Raw genomic sequence first — 18,288 nt, 5'->3', positions numbered from 1 at the left:
TTAATATTGACATATCAGTTTGTATTTATTTGATTGTTTTTGACAACTTATTGATTGCGAAATTCGGGAAAAAGGACTGCTGGGAAATGCACAGCGGCCGAACTGGCTGCACAATGGCCATATTACATTATCGTAATGATTATGTTAATTTCCAGGCAGTTGATCCCAACGCCTTTGTGTCCTGTATGTCCTGTGTGTGTCCTTCGTATATCCTGCAACCCGACTGGCCTTTTTTTTGTGCCGTATTATTGGGCCAACTTCAGATGGATATGTGTTCGTGTGTTATTTCTCATTTCTTATTTGCCTTTGCCATTTATTTGCTGTGGTTTCATTTTCCCTTCTCATACTTTGGGCCCTTTGTCTGTCTGTCTGGCTTTGTTGTTGTTGACAGTTTTTGAAGATAATTTGTAAACGGATATTAGAAAATAAGCTGATTGAGCCGACCGAATGAGTTTGTCCTGTTTCCGTGCCCGAAATACATACGTGTTTGCCACATATTGATTTATTGGTTTGCGCCCTAAGCTATTGGCTGATGTGACAATGTTTGCCTATCTGGCGGACACTTGATTTATATGACAAACGCCTTTCCACAGAGCTCTGCCTAATGCCTACAAATGAGCCATAATCGAGATGGATTTTGTGTATTCTCCTGGCCCCCGAAAATGGCTAATGGAAGCGGCCCGAAATGATGAAGCTTCTCGGACAGGCCTGTTGAATTCAAATTAAGTGTGACATTTGTGGCAGCAGCTTGACTTAAATTGGTCCGTAATTTAACGGCGTTTGATTAAATCCAGCTGCGAGAGCAGTTTAAAGCGTGGGAAAACTGAAATCACAGCACTTTTGGGAGATACGGAGGGTTGCAACTTGCAATTCCGAGCACGTGCAACAAACACGCACTACGTGAATAAGTGAAATGCATCTGAAGAGCTTTTCTTGCCGGGATCCTCTTCACTCTCAAAAACCCCATCCTAATACCCGCCATACATGCACGTGCCAGCTATTTAAAACTGGCGACAGCAGTGTTCCCTGGTTGCTCCATTTGCGAGTTCATAACCAAATTCGTAACCAAAATATGGCAGAAACTTTATTGCAGGGAACGTAATAGCATGTACCACCAGAATCACACCCAGCCAAACCAAACCAATCCACCATCACGCATACCGTTTTGTTGCCAGTTTGTAAACAACTCATCTGCTGTAGCTGCGCCACATTACGTATGCGCCATGCGTGCCCAATTTTCGGTCGTGCCAGCTAATGCACATAATCAGGTTTGTAGTTTGCACCTCGCCGGCAAAGTGAGCTGTGGCTTGTTTGGAAAGCCAGTGATGCCAAATGTCTATTTCGGAAAAAGGCCAGATTTACCAGGAAATGGTAGAAGTAGATTTTGGATTTACCAGAAAAGATATATCATTTTTGAGGTGATAAATATTTATTCTTTTATATATATTACTTGTTTATTTAAATGTTCTAATGACCCTGACTTTTAAGTAAGTAAATGCTATAAACAAAGTATAGCTTTAAAATCATCGATATTTTCGATATTTTGACAAGATCGATTCGATAATATTAATGTTGTGAAAAGAAAGCAAAAATTCAATACCAAGAATAGGCAAACTTTCGATATTTTTTCAAGCCCTAAAACAAAGGAAAGAAAATATAATTTCTAAGTCTTGAGGAAATTAGATTGAATTGATAAAAGATTTCTCAATATTGAAATCATCGATAGAATCGATATTGTAAAAATATCAAAAATATCGATAATTTCCTAGCTCTAGTCAAAATGTGTCCCGTTAAAAGACATGCCGGCAACTCTGATCAAAGCTCTTAATCTGCCATATTTGCCAGCCAGCTAGGCGGCCTTCACTTACAAACTAATTTAAAATACGTCCCGATGACAGGGCCAAATGGATGTCAAACCTTTTTGGCCGGCTGAGAGCCAGGGTAATACGGCTTAAAGCGAGGACACCTTTAAGGGAAATTTAATGGAGTTCCCCACGCGCAAACTTGTGATCTCTGAGAATTCCTTGATGATTTCCCTGAAACTCAGTTCGCCTAATAAGTACTTGGCTTTCTTGCCCCCGAGCTTTGGTTTAAAATACCTGGCTAAGCTGTAGGCCAGCCCTTGCTTACTTGCCATTGCCAGTTCTCTGGAATACTGTGTGTTGCACATGCAAATCCATAATCAAGCACATATTCAGTTTCTGCTGCCGTCTACACAAAGGCTGGCTTATTGCCTGATATTTGAGATTTCCGTTTCCGTTTGCATCATTATGCCGGCTCCCCAAGAAATGCGGGATGGGCGTCAGACTGAGCCATATTGCAGCATAAGTCAAGTAAATACAATGCCGGGGATTACAATCCTGCTGTAAATGCCGTCCCTTTGGCCCTGTTTAATATTGAAACTTTGTCGCTACCCGCAGAGTTGTGAGCGCTAAGCGAAACTTAAATGAAATCAAATAAAATTATTGCCCCAGCAGGAGGTCCTGGGTCCTTGGAGCCCACGACTCGGCCTCTCGTGTCCTTTCGCAGCGGGCGCCTAATGTGATTTGTGCCTTTATCCTCCTCCGTTTGGCCAAATAATTTATAATAAAATTAACTTTAACTTAATGTGGATACTTATTGTTCGGCTTGGTTTGGCTTTGCTTCGCTTAGCTTGGCTTTGGCCGCCAGTGAACCTGCATATTTCATGCAATTAAGAAAAATGAGTCAGCTACACACACCGCATAGCAAATTAAATTAATTAGCAAGTTTCCGCCAAGCTCCTCGTTTAGTGCTCTCTCTCATTTTTTTGTGTGCCCACTGCTTCCGCCGCAACGTAAACAAATTAATTTTGCCAACTAATGGGAAACTGATAGCAGCACATTATTAACATGAGCCGGAACACGGACTTGGTCATGGTTGGGAATGTGGGATCCTGCCCACTTTTGCACCGAGTTTCAGCTGAACTTTAGTCATTTCCCCCCTCGTAAGCCGTTGAAACAAATGAGCTTTGTTTGACGTGGTCCTGCTGCCGGACTGCATTCTATTCCGACCATTCTAACCATTTTTACTGTGCAGCCGCCACGCGGTCCAAACTAGAATGAACTAACGAACTTTTAACATTTCCACATTAATTCCGGCAGGCCGCTACAGTGGGAAAACTAGGTGAAATATGCAATAAAATGCATTATAAAAAACAAAAGAAGAGCGAGACCGTAAAATTAAAATTAAACTTTTTTAACAAATTACGGGGAACTAAAATATACAAGTAGATAAAATTTAACAGCTGAAGTTTCTAAGACTCTTTCAAATGCCAAAAGAGGTGTCTAAAAGTATGCAACAAAATATGTTTAACCCAAAAGTGATATGAATTCATATAGGAAGAGGGAATATTAGTATTATTTCTATTTCTGGGACACCTCAAAATATATTAATTTTCCACAAAGTTTGCATAAAGTATAGAGGGCTTGATAAAGCTGGACAATAAGTAAAGCAAATGATAAGTTTAAAAGGTTTAAACTTCCGTATTTAATAGTTTTTTTTTAGATTTAAATTTTATTATTTTTCTGAGTGTCTAAAATCTCTAGGGAAACTAGAATATTAGCTGAATTCTCCACGACGACAATTGCTACATTCACCGCTCGTCCCACAGTGCCTCCTTCCACTTGGGCTGGCCAAATTTATGTTGCAACTAATTGCAGGCAGTTGCCTGGCTTTCGCCAGCGGCAGACAGTTTCCTTTTCCCTTGTGCGGAGCTTTGGAGGTCCTGTCCTCAAGAGGAGCAGCCTCCGAACTCCTGACCCTCTGACCCCAGACTCTGTGAATTTTCCCACTGGCTGCGTGTGAAATTTATTGAGCGTGCAAAGTCATCGAACGTTAAGTAGGCATGTGTGAGGGGGCAGAAGTGATGGGGAGCCCCAACTTTATAATTGATTGCTTTAATTAAATTTTGAAAACGCTGGCTGCCAGCCCACCTGCCAGCGGAAATAGCTCTGGGATAGAGCATCAGAGCATCGCATCCCCACGCCGCTGTGTGTAACTAAATTTTAAACGCTTACTTAGGCCAAAGAGAACTGCTTGCAATAATTACGGAAGCCATTAGGCAAGGTCTCTCGTAAAGGGCGGAAAACTGGTTGAAAAATTGTCAAACAGATATGTTCTTGCCTTGGCTGCAGCTGGTTCTACTTCTCTGTGGCCTCACAGCCACGTGGGCTTTTTTGTATCGCGTTGATTGGCCCAAAAGACAGTTGGGTTGGTGGCAAAAGCAATACTACCAGTCATCATGTGAGTTTTGCTTCCCATTTTTAAGAAAATTTTCCAATAAAATACCTGAAAATATTGTGCATTTTGTAATATGCAACTGATAATTTAATTTCAATTAAATTAGATTTCTGTATAGCATTCAATGCCACACATTTATCTGTCAATCAGGCTTGCCCGCCGGCTTATCGATTAAATTTAAATAATTTCAAAAGCCATTCGTAGGCATACATTAAAATGTATTATTGATTGAACACAGCCAAACCGCAGGCTTATCATACGTTTATACATTTTCAAATCACTGTGACCTGCCTGCATAACAAATTAATATTAAATCTCTGATCCAGGGCACCAGAGGCTGCGGTTTACGACTACCCCGAAGCCAGGAGCCACCCCCGAGACGATTGAGACCCGATTGGTGTACCCGTGCTATTGCTATAAGCCCTCTCTCAAAGGCTTGGCCACCGCCAGTCCCGTCGAAAAGCGAATGATTGAGACCAAGGAACTGTTCTTCTTGAATAAATAATATTTATAAATTAAATTTTCAATAAATTCTTTTTGCTACCTATATCTATTCCTATTTACCTATACCCAAAAAAACTTGATATGAAACGATGATCAATTTGCTATCACGTGGTATCAATTTGACTTGATTTGCGGTACATTAGTTCGATATATATTGCTTATTGCTCTCTTTTGCGATTTTAAATTAAATCAACTTTACTAGTATTGCATGGTAAAAGCGATATGCGTATAAGTATCAGTAATTTACCATGCGCATATTGATTTGATCCCATTTTGTTTTTATACCCGTTACTCGTAGAGTAAAAGGGTATACTAGATTCGTGCAAAAGTATGTAACAGGTAGAAGGAAGCGTTTCCGACCCTATAAACTATATATATTCTTGATCAGGATCACTAGCCGAGTCGATCTAGCCATGTCCGTCTGTCCGTCTGTCCGTCTGTCCGTCTGTCCGTCTGTCTGTCCGTCTGTCTGTCTGTATGAACGCTGAGATCTCGGAAACTATAAAAGCTAGAGGATTGACATTTTGCATGCAGATTCTAGGAGTTCCTACGCAGCGCAAGTTTGTTTCAAAAGGGTGCCACGCCCCCTCTAACGCCCACTTTCGCTAATATACGATTTTAAAAATTTCAATATTTCGGAAAAGTAAAAATGCAGTTTTATGGTGTTTATCAATACCTATCGAAATTTAAATCGGACCATTCGTTAAAAAGTTACGGCGGATCAAAGTTTTTATCTTCATCTCCTTCGCACTTTCTTTAGCTGAGTAACGGGTATCTGATAGTCGGGGCACCCGACTATAGCGTTTTCTCTTTTTTTGTTTGTAGTAAAGCTTCACAAATCCAAAGCCTTTAAGTCATTGCCTTAACTGGTGTTCCCTGTTCTCTGGTGATTTTTAAGACAACAAGCAGATAAAACTCACGCAGCCATCTCGTCTATCCCAGCAGCAAAAGCAATTTCAGTTGGTCGAAAAACAAAAGCCACGTAATCCTGGGCACTCCCCACCGACACTAACTCAGCCACTAAGTGAAAATAGTTTGTTGGCCAAAATGTGCTTTTGCTTTTGCCTTCGCAATCTGCTGTCTGTTTTGTTGTCTGCTGCCAGCCAGTGATAATTGCGAATTATGGATGAAGTAGAGTGGAAGTGCAGATGGCAGCGATGACTGACTGCCACGCCCCTTGTGGCACCCTGCCCCCCATCGCCCACTTTCACCAGTCGGTTGTTTTGTGATAAATATCAAAGGGGTTCTCATCCAACAACTGTCATTAGGCTGATGGCTTACAGGCTATAAAAGCGTTTATATTTGTAACTTTAATTCCTGGAAGCACTTTCTATTTCCTTTGGCAAGCACTTGCATTTATCGTATATTTCTTGGAAAAACATGAATCAGCTCTTAACTTTTGTAAGCTCGAGCTTATGGTGTTTGATTCCAGGAAATATCTGCATTTAAGTATAAATATCTAAGCTCTTCAAAGTTGAAAATTCTTGGGAATATAAGAACCATCTTTTTAACTTTTAAGAGACTCAACTATAAATTAAATTCCCGTGTTTAATGAAAAGAGCAAATATTGTTGTTTTTCAATAAAAACTAACTAGTCTTTAATTTATTGATCTGGGTCAACAGCAATGAAGTTCTCATCAAGCTGCATAGCTGGTTTATCGCTTTTTCTTTACGCTGCCCCGCCAACTTGAGAGCATCATTCAATTGAAAAAGTTCCCAAAAGAGCCGGGAAACATACAAAACTATTTGGATAGAAAAGAGAAGGGGGGAAAATGGAAATTATTTAAACTAAAAAAAATCCAAGATAGATGGAAAATGAAGATGAAAAGATAGCACGTTAAAAAAGTTTTATAAGATGCTGTGTTTTTTTTGTTTAAAGTACTCAGTTTTTGGGCCGGTGCGTGAGCGGAATTTGGTAGCAGTCGATGTTGGGGAAAGGGCTCTAAAACTTAAACTCAGTTGGTGGCACACTGAACGTGCCACACGAGACCCAAACCCAAAAACGCTGCCCAAGAGCAGCAGCCATTCAACTATTCAATTACTTTTGCCTTTTCTAGACAAAAGCCAAAAACTGGCACTCGCTCAGTTTTTCTCAGACTTCTCCGGCTTTTCCGTCCTGCTGTCGCTGCCAGTGGCGGGTGCTTTCTGGGAAAACTGCACTGCTGGCACTTAGCGAACCATTGCAGTTTTCTTTCAAATTTCCCTTGCTGCGAATTATTTATAAAATGCTCATCTGGCGGCATCCGTCATGTGCATGAACCCAAGTACATACTTGTCGTTGTAAACCATGCACATGCACAGGAAAAATTGAATTCATCTTCCTGATCGATCAAATGAATACCGCAAAAAAGCTATGCATTACAGAAACAACTGGGTTTTTAAAATCATTAAAATGTTATGGGTGCTAAGAATATGCAACATTAATTTTTCATGCACTATAAAATGAAAACTTAGAATGTATATCTTGCAAACGTAAAAATATTAAAACTGTACTTAAGACGAGATTCAAATTAGTTGAAATAAAAAAGAAATCAAAAATAAAATAAATATTTAAAAATTTAAAAAACATTCTTGGGTGATAGATTTAATAATGAATCCAATAAGTAGAAAGATCAATTTCAAACTAAAATTTCTGACCATTTATTTATGTAGATTATTTGAGAATTCAACCACAAATAATTTGTTTCACAATCTTATTGTCAGAACAAAAGAACAGAGGAAATGGTATGCAAAGAGCGCTGATAAGAAGTAGCGAACGAGATTACTTTCCGTGAAGTCAACAACCGGAAGTTCTTGTTACCCTCCATACTTAAAATTTTAATCAGTGCTGACGTAAGTCGCTGTTTATTTCAAGTACATTTTAATAGATCTCTTCGAGAAGTTATAAATCTTCAAAATGCCTAATTTGGTATTTTCCTTGATCGTCCTGAATTTGTTTGAATGGGACTTCCGTATGTCAACTGACCGATGCTCCAAGTCAAGTTTTGCCTGGCCGTACTACAACCACTCTTAGATAACTGTCGCAAAAGCCAGATAAAATTGAACCGCTTTGAGGAAGAACTGGAATCCCTAAAGACGATGTATCCATTTCAAGGGAAGAATTCAATGCGAGACTTAACGTTTCCGAAGGACAACTGGTGGCTGTAAATTCAGAAATAAAGAGTCAGTTGCAGTTGCTACACACCAAAATAAAAGACCAGGTGACAACGATACAAACCAAGCTAGTTGCCAATCTTCAGGTGTTAAGTACCGAGTTCAAAAGTCAACTGTGTACTCTACAAATGAGTACCGAAGACCATCTATTCAGGAATCCCAGCAAAAAACCATCACAAAAGAAGATTTCGAGGCGAGACTAAATGGAACGGAAGGTCGCATTCTCAACTCAAAATGATCAGAAGGCAACTATACATAAAACATAGAAAAATGTTCAAGATCACTCATTAATCCATAGTTCATCACATTCAGTTACATTTCGCCTGGCCTAGAAATCTTCTCTTGTTATGGTATTTTTCAGGGATTCCTGAAGACGTTTCTGGTGGTCTTTCGTAGTCCTTTTTTGTCACTTGTAGAACACTCAGTTGGCTTTTGAGTTCAGTATTTTACACCTGATGATTCGCAACCAGCTTGGTTTATATAGCTGATTCCTGTTCTTTTATTTTGGTGTGTGGCAACCGTAGTTGATTCTTGATTTCTGAATTTACCTCACAAGTTGTCCTTCGGAAACGTTTGATCTCGCACCGAATTCTTCCCTTGAAAAGTTCCTCTTCCAATGCTTCTTAAATGCGGTTTAATTTTATTCGGTTTTTGTGATCGTTATCGCATAGTGGGTGCAGGTCAGCCAGGCAAAACAAAATGCCCGAACTTTTAGCAGTCAATTATCCTGATGGTCAGCGATCCAAAGGAACTCAGGACAATCACGGAAAGCTCGAAATTTAAAATGTGGAATAAATATAACTTAACGAAGAGAACTCTTAAAACGTACTGAAAACGATCTCTGTTCTTAGAAGCAATGAAACCTTATGAACTGGCGATAGCATCCGTTGGCTGTCTACAGCTTACGTCATCACTGATTAAAATTATATATATTAAGGGTGAACAACTTCCAGATGTTGGTTTTACTTCTTATCAGTGTTTTTTGAATGCCATACCAAGTACAATACCGAAATATATTTATAGTTCTAAATTTAATATTTTGAATTTAATTTTTTTTAAAGCAACCTTTTTAAAATTTTTATTTTCTGAAAGCGTTATAATCATTAAACTCCACGATTAAAGAGTTTTATTAATCTTGATCAGATAATAACGATTTTCATCGCATATAAGATTTAATATTTCTTTAATTTTAAAATTCGTTCTCTGTATTTGCACTAGAAATAAATATCGATTTTTTCGCATACTTACTTAAAGTGATAGGTGCCGTTCTCGTAGCCAAAGAACGGCACCGTGTAGGTTAGCATCCAAATGTTGCCGCCACCGCAGTCGTAATACGGTTTTGACCATCTGCCATCCTCATATTTCACAGCCAGCGTGTCGTCCTCGATGCGCTCCTCCGTGCGGTTCGAGTAGAGATGAAAGGCTGCAAGGCAACAGAATGGTTTCAATAGCGTTATCCATTATGCAAACTGTAATTAGAGGACCCAGAAATCGATAAGCCTTTCACGGCAGTCAGCAGCTCTGTGCTTCAGCGAGCTATTCAGTGCGCCCCATAGGGTACACAGCGAGAAATGTCCCATTTTCGGATTTTTGGTTCATTTAAATGCTTAAAAACAATAATATTTAATTAAATATAAACAAATTAATATAAGTACATCGACTATCAAAAAAAAAATCAACTGCTTGTACGCTTGAACTCCATTATTTGCTCATAACTTTTTAATGAATGGTACGATTTGAAAACATTCTCCTTCATTTCGATAAATATTATTAAACACAACTAAATTGCACTTATTTTGAATGAATAAGAATGTTTGATTATTGCTCATAATTATTTGCTCATAACTTTTTAATGAATGGTACGATTTGAAAAAGTTCTCCTTCATTTTGATAAATATTATTAAACACAACTAAATTGCACTTATTTTGAATGAATAAGAATGTTTGATTATAAATTTAAATGTGATTGCAAGCTGTTATCAAGAGTCCTCTTAAAATTGAAAACTATTCAAGCTAGTTTGCTTTCCTGAGTGCTTCACCTTGATTATTTGCATTGCCTAAGCCATTCCTGCGACTAATGACTTTATAAATGCAAACACGGGGCCTTGGATGACTTGGGGGATTCTCTGATGAATAAAACAAAAATGACAAGACATTAAAAGCAAATCAGGAAGTGCAGTTCTTGCGTATAAAAACCCCTTTTCCAGAAATCTGTACTTTAAAAGTATTAAATCGAAGCTAGTAAGATGAAGAAGCCGCTCTTTCAACGCCTGCAAACGGCACCACTTGACGGAAAGATTAGTTCCTTGGCAGCCAGTGATTACTTTTATCGCATTGCATTCGCCTTGGGTTGGACACCTCCCAAAAAAGGATTACTGAGATGGATCTACTGCCTGTGGACTGTGACCACCATGTGGCTGGGGATTGTCTATCTTCCCTTGGGACTAACCCTCACCTATGTGAAGCACTTCGATAGATTTTCGCCCACTGAGTTTCTCGCCTCCCTGCAGGTGGACATCAACTGCATTGGCAATGTGATCAAGAGCTGTGTGACCTTCACCCAGATGTGGCGATTCCGCAGGATGAACGAATTGATTTCATCGCTGGATGAGAGATGCGTTAGCCCATCGCAGCGTCAGATTCACCATAAAATGGTGGCGCGGGTTAATCTCATTGTGATCCTGTTTCTGTCCACCTACCTGGGCTTCTGTTTGCTAACCCTGTTTACATCCGTTTTGGCCGGCAAGGCTCCTTGGCAGTTGTACAACCCATTTGTGGACTGGCGGAGTGGCTATTGGCAGCTATGGATTGCCTCGATCTTTGAGTACTTGGTCGTCTCCATTGGAACCATGCAGGAATTGATTTCGGATGCCTATGCCATAGTGTTTATTTCCTTGTTTCGCGGTCATCTGGCCATTCTCCGGAGTCGCATTGAAAATCTGCGACAGGATCCGAAGCTCAGTGAGAAGGAGAACTACGATCAGTTGGTGGCCTGCATCCAGGATCACCGCATTATTATACAGTAAAATTAAGTTTTATATAATATTCCACCTAATCTTAAAGACTCTTGATTTTTAGATGCTCCCAAATTATTCGTCCCATCCTGTCGATCACCATCTTCGCCCAGTTCATGCTGGTGGGCATTGACTTGGGCCTGGCCGCCATTAGCATCCTGTTCTTTCCGAGCACCATCTGGACCATTATGGCGAATGTCTCGTTTATCCTGGCCATCTGCATGGAGTCCTTTCCCTGCTGCATGCTCTGCGAACATCTGATCGAGGACTGTGCCCGTGTCAGCGATTCCTTGTTTCACTCAAATTGGCTGACGGCCGATAGGCGTTACAAATCGACAGTTATTTATTTTTTGCACCGCGTTCAGCAACCCATACAATTTACAGCTGGCGCCATTTTTCCCATTTCGGTGCAGAGTAACATTGCGGTGGCCAAGTTTGCCTTTAGTATCATCACAATCGTCAATCAAATGAATCTGGGCGAGAAGTTCCTAAACGACAAGGCAAATGGCGGGGAACAAGAGCCTTAAAGTGCAGTGCAAAGAGAAAAGTTCTTACACTAATATTTGCATCCCGACACTTTCGCACTTTGTAGTCTGTAGTATCCTATCCGCCATCGCTTGCACACGCACTAAACTTTCTAGAAGTGAGCATACACTTGAGGATTTCAAGTATCTTTAAGGCCGTGTAAGATGGGATATCAAGATGAGGCGGGTCAAGTTAAAAATGAAATATATGCTTAGTAATGATTTTTGATTCTTTTAGTCAGTGAAGAAATAATACATTTTATTTTAATTTTAAACTGTTCATATTCCTTTTGTTCAATTTTAAAATATATGTGTCCTATTTTAATTGTATTGAATGTTAGAAAATTATAATAAAGGATTTCCCCATAAAGTCGCTTTCAAGTTTAAATAAAACAATTTGTTCCGTCATTTAAAGGACAGCCAACCATTTTCCCTTTAAAAAAGTAATTTTCTTTCCTACCCTTTAAAATTTAAAAATTCAACTGCCAGTCCTTGATTGATTTATTAACCAATACCCGCCAACAATTAACTATTGAGCAGACTAATTGACAGTTGACAGCGGTGCTTGCACCTCAATAATAAATCCCCCATAGCACTTAACACCTGACCATGCGGTGGTTAAGTCTAATTACAGGCTGCAAAACGAAGGGCGTGTTTTTGCCAGGGAATCGAGCACCTGTTCAATTATCGCCGGTCATGGGTGAGAGTATAAAATGAAGGTGCGAGAACTGACCAGGTATTCAGTGTTCAGTAGACAACATGGTGCTGTTCCAGCTGATTAATCCGGCGCCGCTGACGGAGAAAGTGCAATCCCGCCAGGGGAACATATATCTGTACAGGGCCATGTGGCTGATTGGCTGGATTCCGCCAAAGGAGGGAATCCTGCGATACGTCTATCTCTTCTGGACCTGTGTGCCCTTCGCCTTCGGGGTGTTTTACCTGCCCGTGGGCTTCATCATCAGCTATGTGCAGGAGTTCAAGAATTTTACGCCCGGCGAGTTTCTCACCTCACTGCAGGTGTGCATCAATGTTTATGGCGCCTCGGTGAAGTCAACAATTACCTATCTGTTTCTATGGAGACTGCGGAAAACGGAGATGCTATTGGATCACCTGGACAAGAGGCTACAGAACGACAGCGATCGTGAAAGGATACACAACATGGTGGCCCGCTGCAATTATGCCTTTCTGATCTACAGCTTCATTTACTGTGGTTATGCGGGTTCCACTTTCCTATCGTATGCCCTCAGTGGTCGTCCTCCGTGGTCCGTCTACAATCCCTTTCTGGACTGGCGCGATGGCCTGGGTAGCCTGTGGATCCAGGCGATCTTTGAGTACATCACCATGTCCTTTGCCGTCCTGCAGGATCAGCTATCGGATACCTATCCCCTGATGTTCACCATTATGTTTAGGGCCCACATGGAGGTGCTGAAGGATCATGTACGAAATCTACGCATGGATCCCGAGCGCAGTGAGGCGGATAACTATCAGGATTTGGTGAATTGCGTAATGGATCACAAGACCATATTGAAGTGGGTGATTTCTATTGATAAGGCTTATAGGAAATTTAAGTGTGTTTCTTTACCAGATGCTGTGACATGATAAGGCCCATGATATCCCGCACCATCTTCGTGCAATTTGCCCTGATTGGCTCCGTTTTGGGTCTAACCCTGGTCAATGTGTTCTTCTTCTCGAACTTCTGGAAGGGCGTGGCTTCGCTCTTGTTTGTAATCACTATCCTGCTGCAGACCTTTCCCTTTTGCTACACCTGCAACCTGCTAATTGACGATGCCCAGGAGCTATCCAACACGATTTTCCAATCCAACTGGGTGGATGCAGAGCCGCGTTACCGGGCCACCTTGGTCCACTTTATGCACCATGTCCAGCAGCCGATTATTTTCATTGCAGGCGGCATATTTCCCATCTCCATGAACAGCAACATAAGCGTGAGTTATCTTTTTACCCCAATATCAACTCAATTTCACATTTGACCACTTTTTTAGGTGGCCAAGTTCGCCTTCAGCATCATTACAATAGTGCGACAAATGAATCTAGCCGAGCAGTTCCAGTAGAATTAGCTCACAAAAATGATTTCAAATTATCCTGCACAGAAATAGCACCCCCAAAAAAAGAAAAAACAGCCTCCCAGCCTTACTGTATACTTTATGCCCGTGATTTGCATAAAATGTGTATATGTTTCGGCTTATCTCATAAGATTTTGGCTGATTTAGTTGGTAAATGGTAATGGCCATGGCAAAGGATGTGAAAGTCAGACTGAATTTGCAAATTGCGTTAGCAGACGGAAATTACAACAGCCAGACGACGACGACTACGACGAGTGTAACAACAAGGCAGGCTCAAAGCTCGGAGAATATTTCTCTGGAAGAAGGAGGCAACGGAGCAACCACAGGAAGTACATATAACCGTTTACATATTGTATGCGATTTTTATTTAAATTTTATGTTAAACACGTGACTTGTGACCGGCGAAAAGGCGGAGCTGGAAAACATATAATAATATAAAACGGATCGCCCAGACTGTGGCAAAAGCAAATATTATGACATATTTTTGCGGTTTACTTGCCGCACACGCGTCATCATATCCCCCGCAAAACGAATGTTCCACGAATGAGTACATAAACATGTAAAGTGGTTACGGGGGTGGGCAAGATAGATGGACTCCGATATATGTGTGTTTGCACTATACGTTTAGAAATGTGTATACATATAGTCGACGGGAACCAACAATAGAAAAGCAGACATCCTTGAAGGAGTCTACCTATTTTCCTTGCTTTTTCCGTTTCCTTTGGCCATCGAAACCTTACTTAAATGGACAGAAACTCATGTTTATATGACAATTTAATTTTATTTCCGGCTTTATCTATGAATATGAGTAAGATAATATTTAAGTTGGGGATAAACGGTGGGAAAAATATTCAGCAAAATATGACAAGAGTGAAATATCATATTAATAAAACGTAAATCAAATATTTACCATCACTGGACATGCCATTTCTAGCCTTTCTAAACATTTCAATCTGCAAACCATTAGCAATTAGGCCAAATTATAATATTGAGTGCACTTAAATCGACATTATTAATCATTTGCTGAATATAACAACCAATAAAGTGAATTCAATGAAACTGAAAAGGCTATTAAAAGCACTCGATTCGTATTGATTGCGCAATTTGGTGGGGCGCCAGTCGCCAATCGCCTAGGGATTGGCAAAAAATATTATTAATTATGCCATGAAAAGGTAATCACTTCGCGAATTGCCTTTTTTCGGTGGCCAATAAAAAGTAGCAACATTTGCATTGTACACCGCAAACATATAATCAAATTAATTGCGCATGAATTGGCCGCAAATTGGTTGTGGTGCGAAAAAAGGTTGCACCGCTGAAATGTCCTTTAAAAACCACGGCAAATTTAATAAAGCCGCATTAAAGCGATTCACTTACCAACTCGCAGTAAGGAAGTTTCCGTGGCGAAAGTTTTTAGAGGGCAAACTTTAACGGCGAATGCAAATATGGAGAAATGTGCATAAATCGAAAGGCAGCCATCCGGCAGTAGTTTCAGCACCCCATAAATCATAGTTCGCCGGGGCTTAGAGAACTTTCCGCGCTAGATAAATGACCCGTTGTCAAACAGGACCACGGCCAAAACGGAACCGCTTTCGTTTATTGTTAGAGCTACAAATATAATTTGGCAAGCTTGGTTTTTTCCTTTTTCTGGTCGTCTTTTCAATTTGCAAACAAACGAATGAGGAACGGACTTCTATCTATGGCAAATAGTTGGCTGCCAGCCTGCAATCAGCTTTTGGCCGGGGCCAAAACGCTATTAGTATGCATGGGCTAGTAGAACGGCCCCCCGCCCTCATTTTCCATCCGCTCTGCAGAATGTTTGTTTTCGATTCCATTTGTTTTCCCTCAGCCACAGAGGGACACACGGACACAGATACGGACACCCAGTGAGTGTGAGTGGGCGAGTGTCACAGCCAAAGTCACAGGGAACAATCGAACACACGGCGTATACGTAACACACACACTTTTCAACGGCATCTCATGCAATTTCGACCATGCAATTTGCGGGCCTAGAGCCTGCGGCCGAGTCCGGTTTTAAGGCCCGGATGCGGGTGAAGGAATAAAAATTGGTCACACGGAGGAAAATTTATTTGTAAAATTAGCTTGATTAATTTTAAAAGTAATATATAAAGTAGAGTTTACGCTACAAAGTGGTCCCAACATAAACGAATTTTGAATGATCAATAAAATAAAACGGCATTTTAAATGCAATGCAATGTTTATTCATTTTTAGAAAATTCAATTAATTACCATTACCGCAATTACCATAGGTTTTTAATTCTTGAATTCTAAAAAAATAGATAATACAGATCATAACTGTACGTTTATATTTAAAGTATTAGCTAATTTTATAGATTTGTTTTATTTTCACTAATTAAAACTAATTTAAAATAGTAAATTACAGGGATGGGTTTTAAAGGTGAATCTGATAAACTGGTATTGGACTTTTTTATAAATATCTACAAAGTTTCTTAAAGCATTTTAAGGGAGAATTTTAATTAAATTTAAGTCATACCTTTAAATAGTTAATTTTATCATGACTTAAAAAAAACGAGTGGTTTTTAAGATTTATTAACCACAAAAAAAAGAATGAACTTAAAAATAAAATAAATTACACAAGTCTGATTTCGTGTCTGCTGTAAAGTAAACCATATTTTCTCTCAGTGCACATACCGGGGAAATACCAAAAAGCCCATGTACTGGCACAACCGCTGCATTTAGTATTAGTTGTAGGCAAGCAAACAAATAATTTGCATGCCACCGTTGCACACGCAAGCCGGAAAATGGGAAAACATGGAAAATTTCGCGATGGGTCAGGGGATGGATGGTGATGGAGGAATGCGGGACGGCGATGCGACGTGGCGTAACCGTAACCTTTAATTTGCAAATTATTTTGAAATGTTGCGGCAGGGTCGTGTCAAGTGCATTTGTTCTCCCCTCGGCGGCAGGGGGAATGTGAAAGTTATGCAAACTGGCGGACATACTGGCGGACATACTGGCGGACAAGTGTGAGCGTTGGATGGGCAAACATCATTAAAATTCATTTGACGCAATTTGCCAGGACATCGCCTTAAATATTGAAGATTTAAGGGGAAAGCCGAGCGTTGAAAGTTCTGACAGCTGAGTAGCAAATCCTGAGGCCCCGGACTATGACGAGTCGGAACGGACAGGAAGCCTTCGTGGCCTTCGGTCTTGCATAAAATTAGCTTACACGCATCACTGTCAAATACGCCGGACAGTCATGCAGAAGGCCGTGAGAATGGATTAGGTGCTCGCCGGAGCAGACGGAATCCGGCTAATTACAAACGGAACTCGGTAAATTGGCAAGGGGCCATGGGTCTAGGTAATTTCCATTTAAAGTGGAAGCGAGTTTCCCAAGTTAAAGGCGGCCTTTATTTATTATTGCTTAATTGTTGCGCTGTCAGACGACATTTTCGGGTATTTGGCCCGATGATAAAGCTGGGTGAAATATACGCAATTAGGCAGAAGCAACGGAGGATTGGGGGCGGTGACTAATGAAGTTGCAGATTAAAGCTCCCCGAAAATATCTATATGTATATGAGGGGCGGCTTTCTGCGCTATCGGGGCGCCATAAATAAGGCGAATAAATCAGGGACATTTTCCCGAAAAGCGAAATACTTACACTTGAGATACTGCTCGTTGCGGGCTATCACCTTCTCGGCATTCTTGCGGGCCAGGAAGAACCACTCGGAGGTGTTGCCCAGATAGTGGTACTCCATGGCCAGATCCTTGGCGAACACTGCCCCCAGATTCGGAGGCGGCAGGCGGTAGGCGAAGGGGCAGAAGAGGCCCAGCTGCGCGGGATGCTCGTTCCAATCGAAGCAATTTCCGGCCGCGAATATATCATCGTCGAACTCCACCATGGACAGCACGGAGGCGTGCAGCAGGTTGACATCCTCCTGAACCGAGCGGCCGGTGGTCTTGAAGATTCTGCCGGAGACAACAAGCAGGGCATACATCGGATATTAGTTGCAAGGCTGGGCAAAAAAATGGAATTTATGGCCCTGGCATGGCCAGGAAATTGCATTCAAAATGGATGAGTTAAGAGGCAGCTGCAAGTGGCGAGTATCAAATACTCTTTCCATCATCAAAAAGAATATTAAATTATATTGGTTTTAAATATTTAACAGGTTAGTTGTTGGTCAAGTATTTTAACCGTTTTATCAAAGTTCTATAAGAATAGTTTATCGAGATCGAATAATATTTCTCAGAAAGTAACAAGTAAAATTAGAAGTTAGAAGTGCTTCCAAAGTTCCATAAAAATACTTTACAGATTTCCGTGTTTGTCTAGTGTTTAAAAAGTTCTACCGAAGCACTTTAAAAAAGTAGGTATAATATAAAAACATAAAAACATCTCTGGGTATTTTTTAAATAATAACAATTTAATTTAAAAATTTAATGATAATTTTTCAATTAAGATTAATTAAATCGTTCGTACAGCAATTTATTATTCTTAAATTGTCTCCTTATTTTGTTTAATATAGTTGGGCTACATTTTTTGTTTTTGTTTTTTTTTTTGTTAAAGACCTCTTAAGTAATCGCAAGAGGCCGTTAACCGATTTATTTTGAAATGATGTAGGCACGTAGCTCGTCTTAACCCAAAATGAGGCGCAACCCTTTTGGGTGGCAGGGCATGAATAATATAATAAGTTTTGTTGCAACTCAAGCAGAGAACCGAAAGTGGCTCGGTGGACCTGGCCCGGGAGCCCCGCCAGAATTGGCTTCCTTTCATTT

General features: G+C 40.4%; 4 protein-coding genes across 4 annotated transcripts in view; 3 read left to right on the top strand and 1 right to left on the bottom strand.

Annotated features, from left to right (window-relative positions):
- The window catches only part of LOC108058535 (uncharacterized), a 53,285-nt gene that overhangs the window by 18,192 nt on the left and 16,805 nt on the right, over positions 1 to 18,288 (bottom strand). The window contains exons 2-3 of the mRNA XM_017143310.3: positions 17,177 to 17,484; positions 9,166 to 9,340 (exon numbers count right to left, since the gene is read on the bottom strand). Of these exons, the coding sequence (XP_016998799.2) occupies positions 9,166 to 9,340; positions 17,177 to 17,484 (483 nt within the window). The remainder of the gene's footprint in view (positions 1 to 9,165; positions 9,341 to 17,176; positions 17,485 to 18,288) is intronic.
- LOC108058538 (uncharacterized) lies at positions 4,105 to 4,807 on the top strand. The gene is made up of 2 exons (XM_017143313.3): positions 4,105 to 4,263; positions 4,587 to 4,807. Exons 1-2 carry the CDS (start codon positions 4,134 to 4,136, stop codon positions 4,763 to 4,765), a joined length of 309 nt encoding a protein of 102 aa, XP_016998802.2. The 5' UTR covers positions 4,105 to 4,133; the 3' UTR covers positions 4,766 to 4,807.
- Or59c (Odorant receptor 59c) lies at positions 10,164 to 11,458 on the top strand. The gene is made up of 2 exons (XM_017143216.2): positions 10,164 to 10,939; positions 10,996 to 11,458. The coding sequence occupies exons 1-2, from the start codon at positions 10,164 to 10,166 to the stop codon at positions 11,456 to 11,458; spliced, it is 1,239 nt and encodes a 412-aa protein (XP_016998705.2).
- Positions 12,215 to 13,749, top strand: Or59b (Odorant receptor 59b). The gene is made up of 3 exons (XM_017143311.2): positions 12,215 to 12,984; positions 13,041 to 13,398; positions 13,456 to 13,749. Exons 1-3 carry the CDS (start codon positions 12,215 to 12,217, stop codon positions 13,522 to 13,524), a joined length of 1,197 nt encoding a protein of 398 aa, XP_016998800.2. The 3' UTR covers positions 13,525 to 13,749.

The sequence above is a fragment of the Drosophila takahashii genome, chromosome 2R (assembly GCF_030179915.1).
Source record: "Drosophila takahashii strain IR98-3 E-12201 chromosome 2R, DtakHiC1v2, whole genome shotgun sequence".
Taxonomy (NCBI): Eukaryota; Metazoa; Arthropoda; class Insecta; order Diptera; family Drosophilidae; genus Drosophila; species Drosophila takahashii.
Note: the sequence above shows the minus strand (reverse complement) of the source record. Positions and strands in the feature narration are given on the sequence as shown.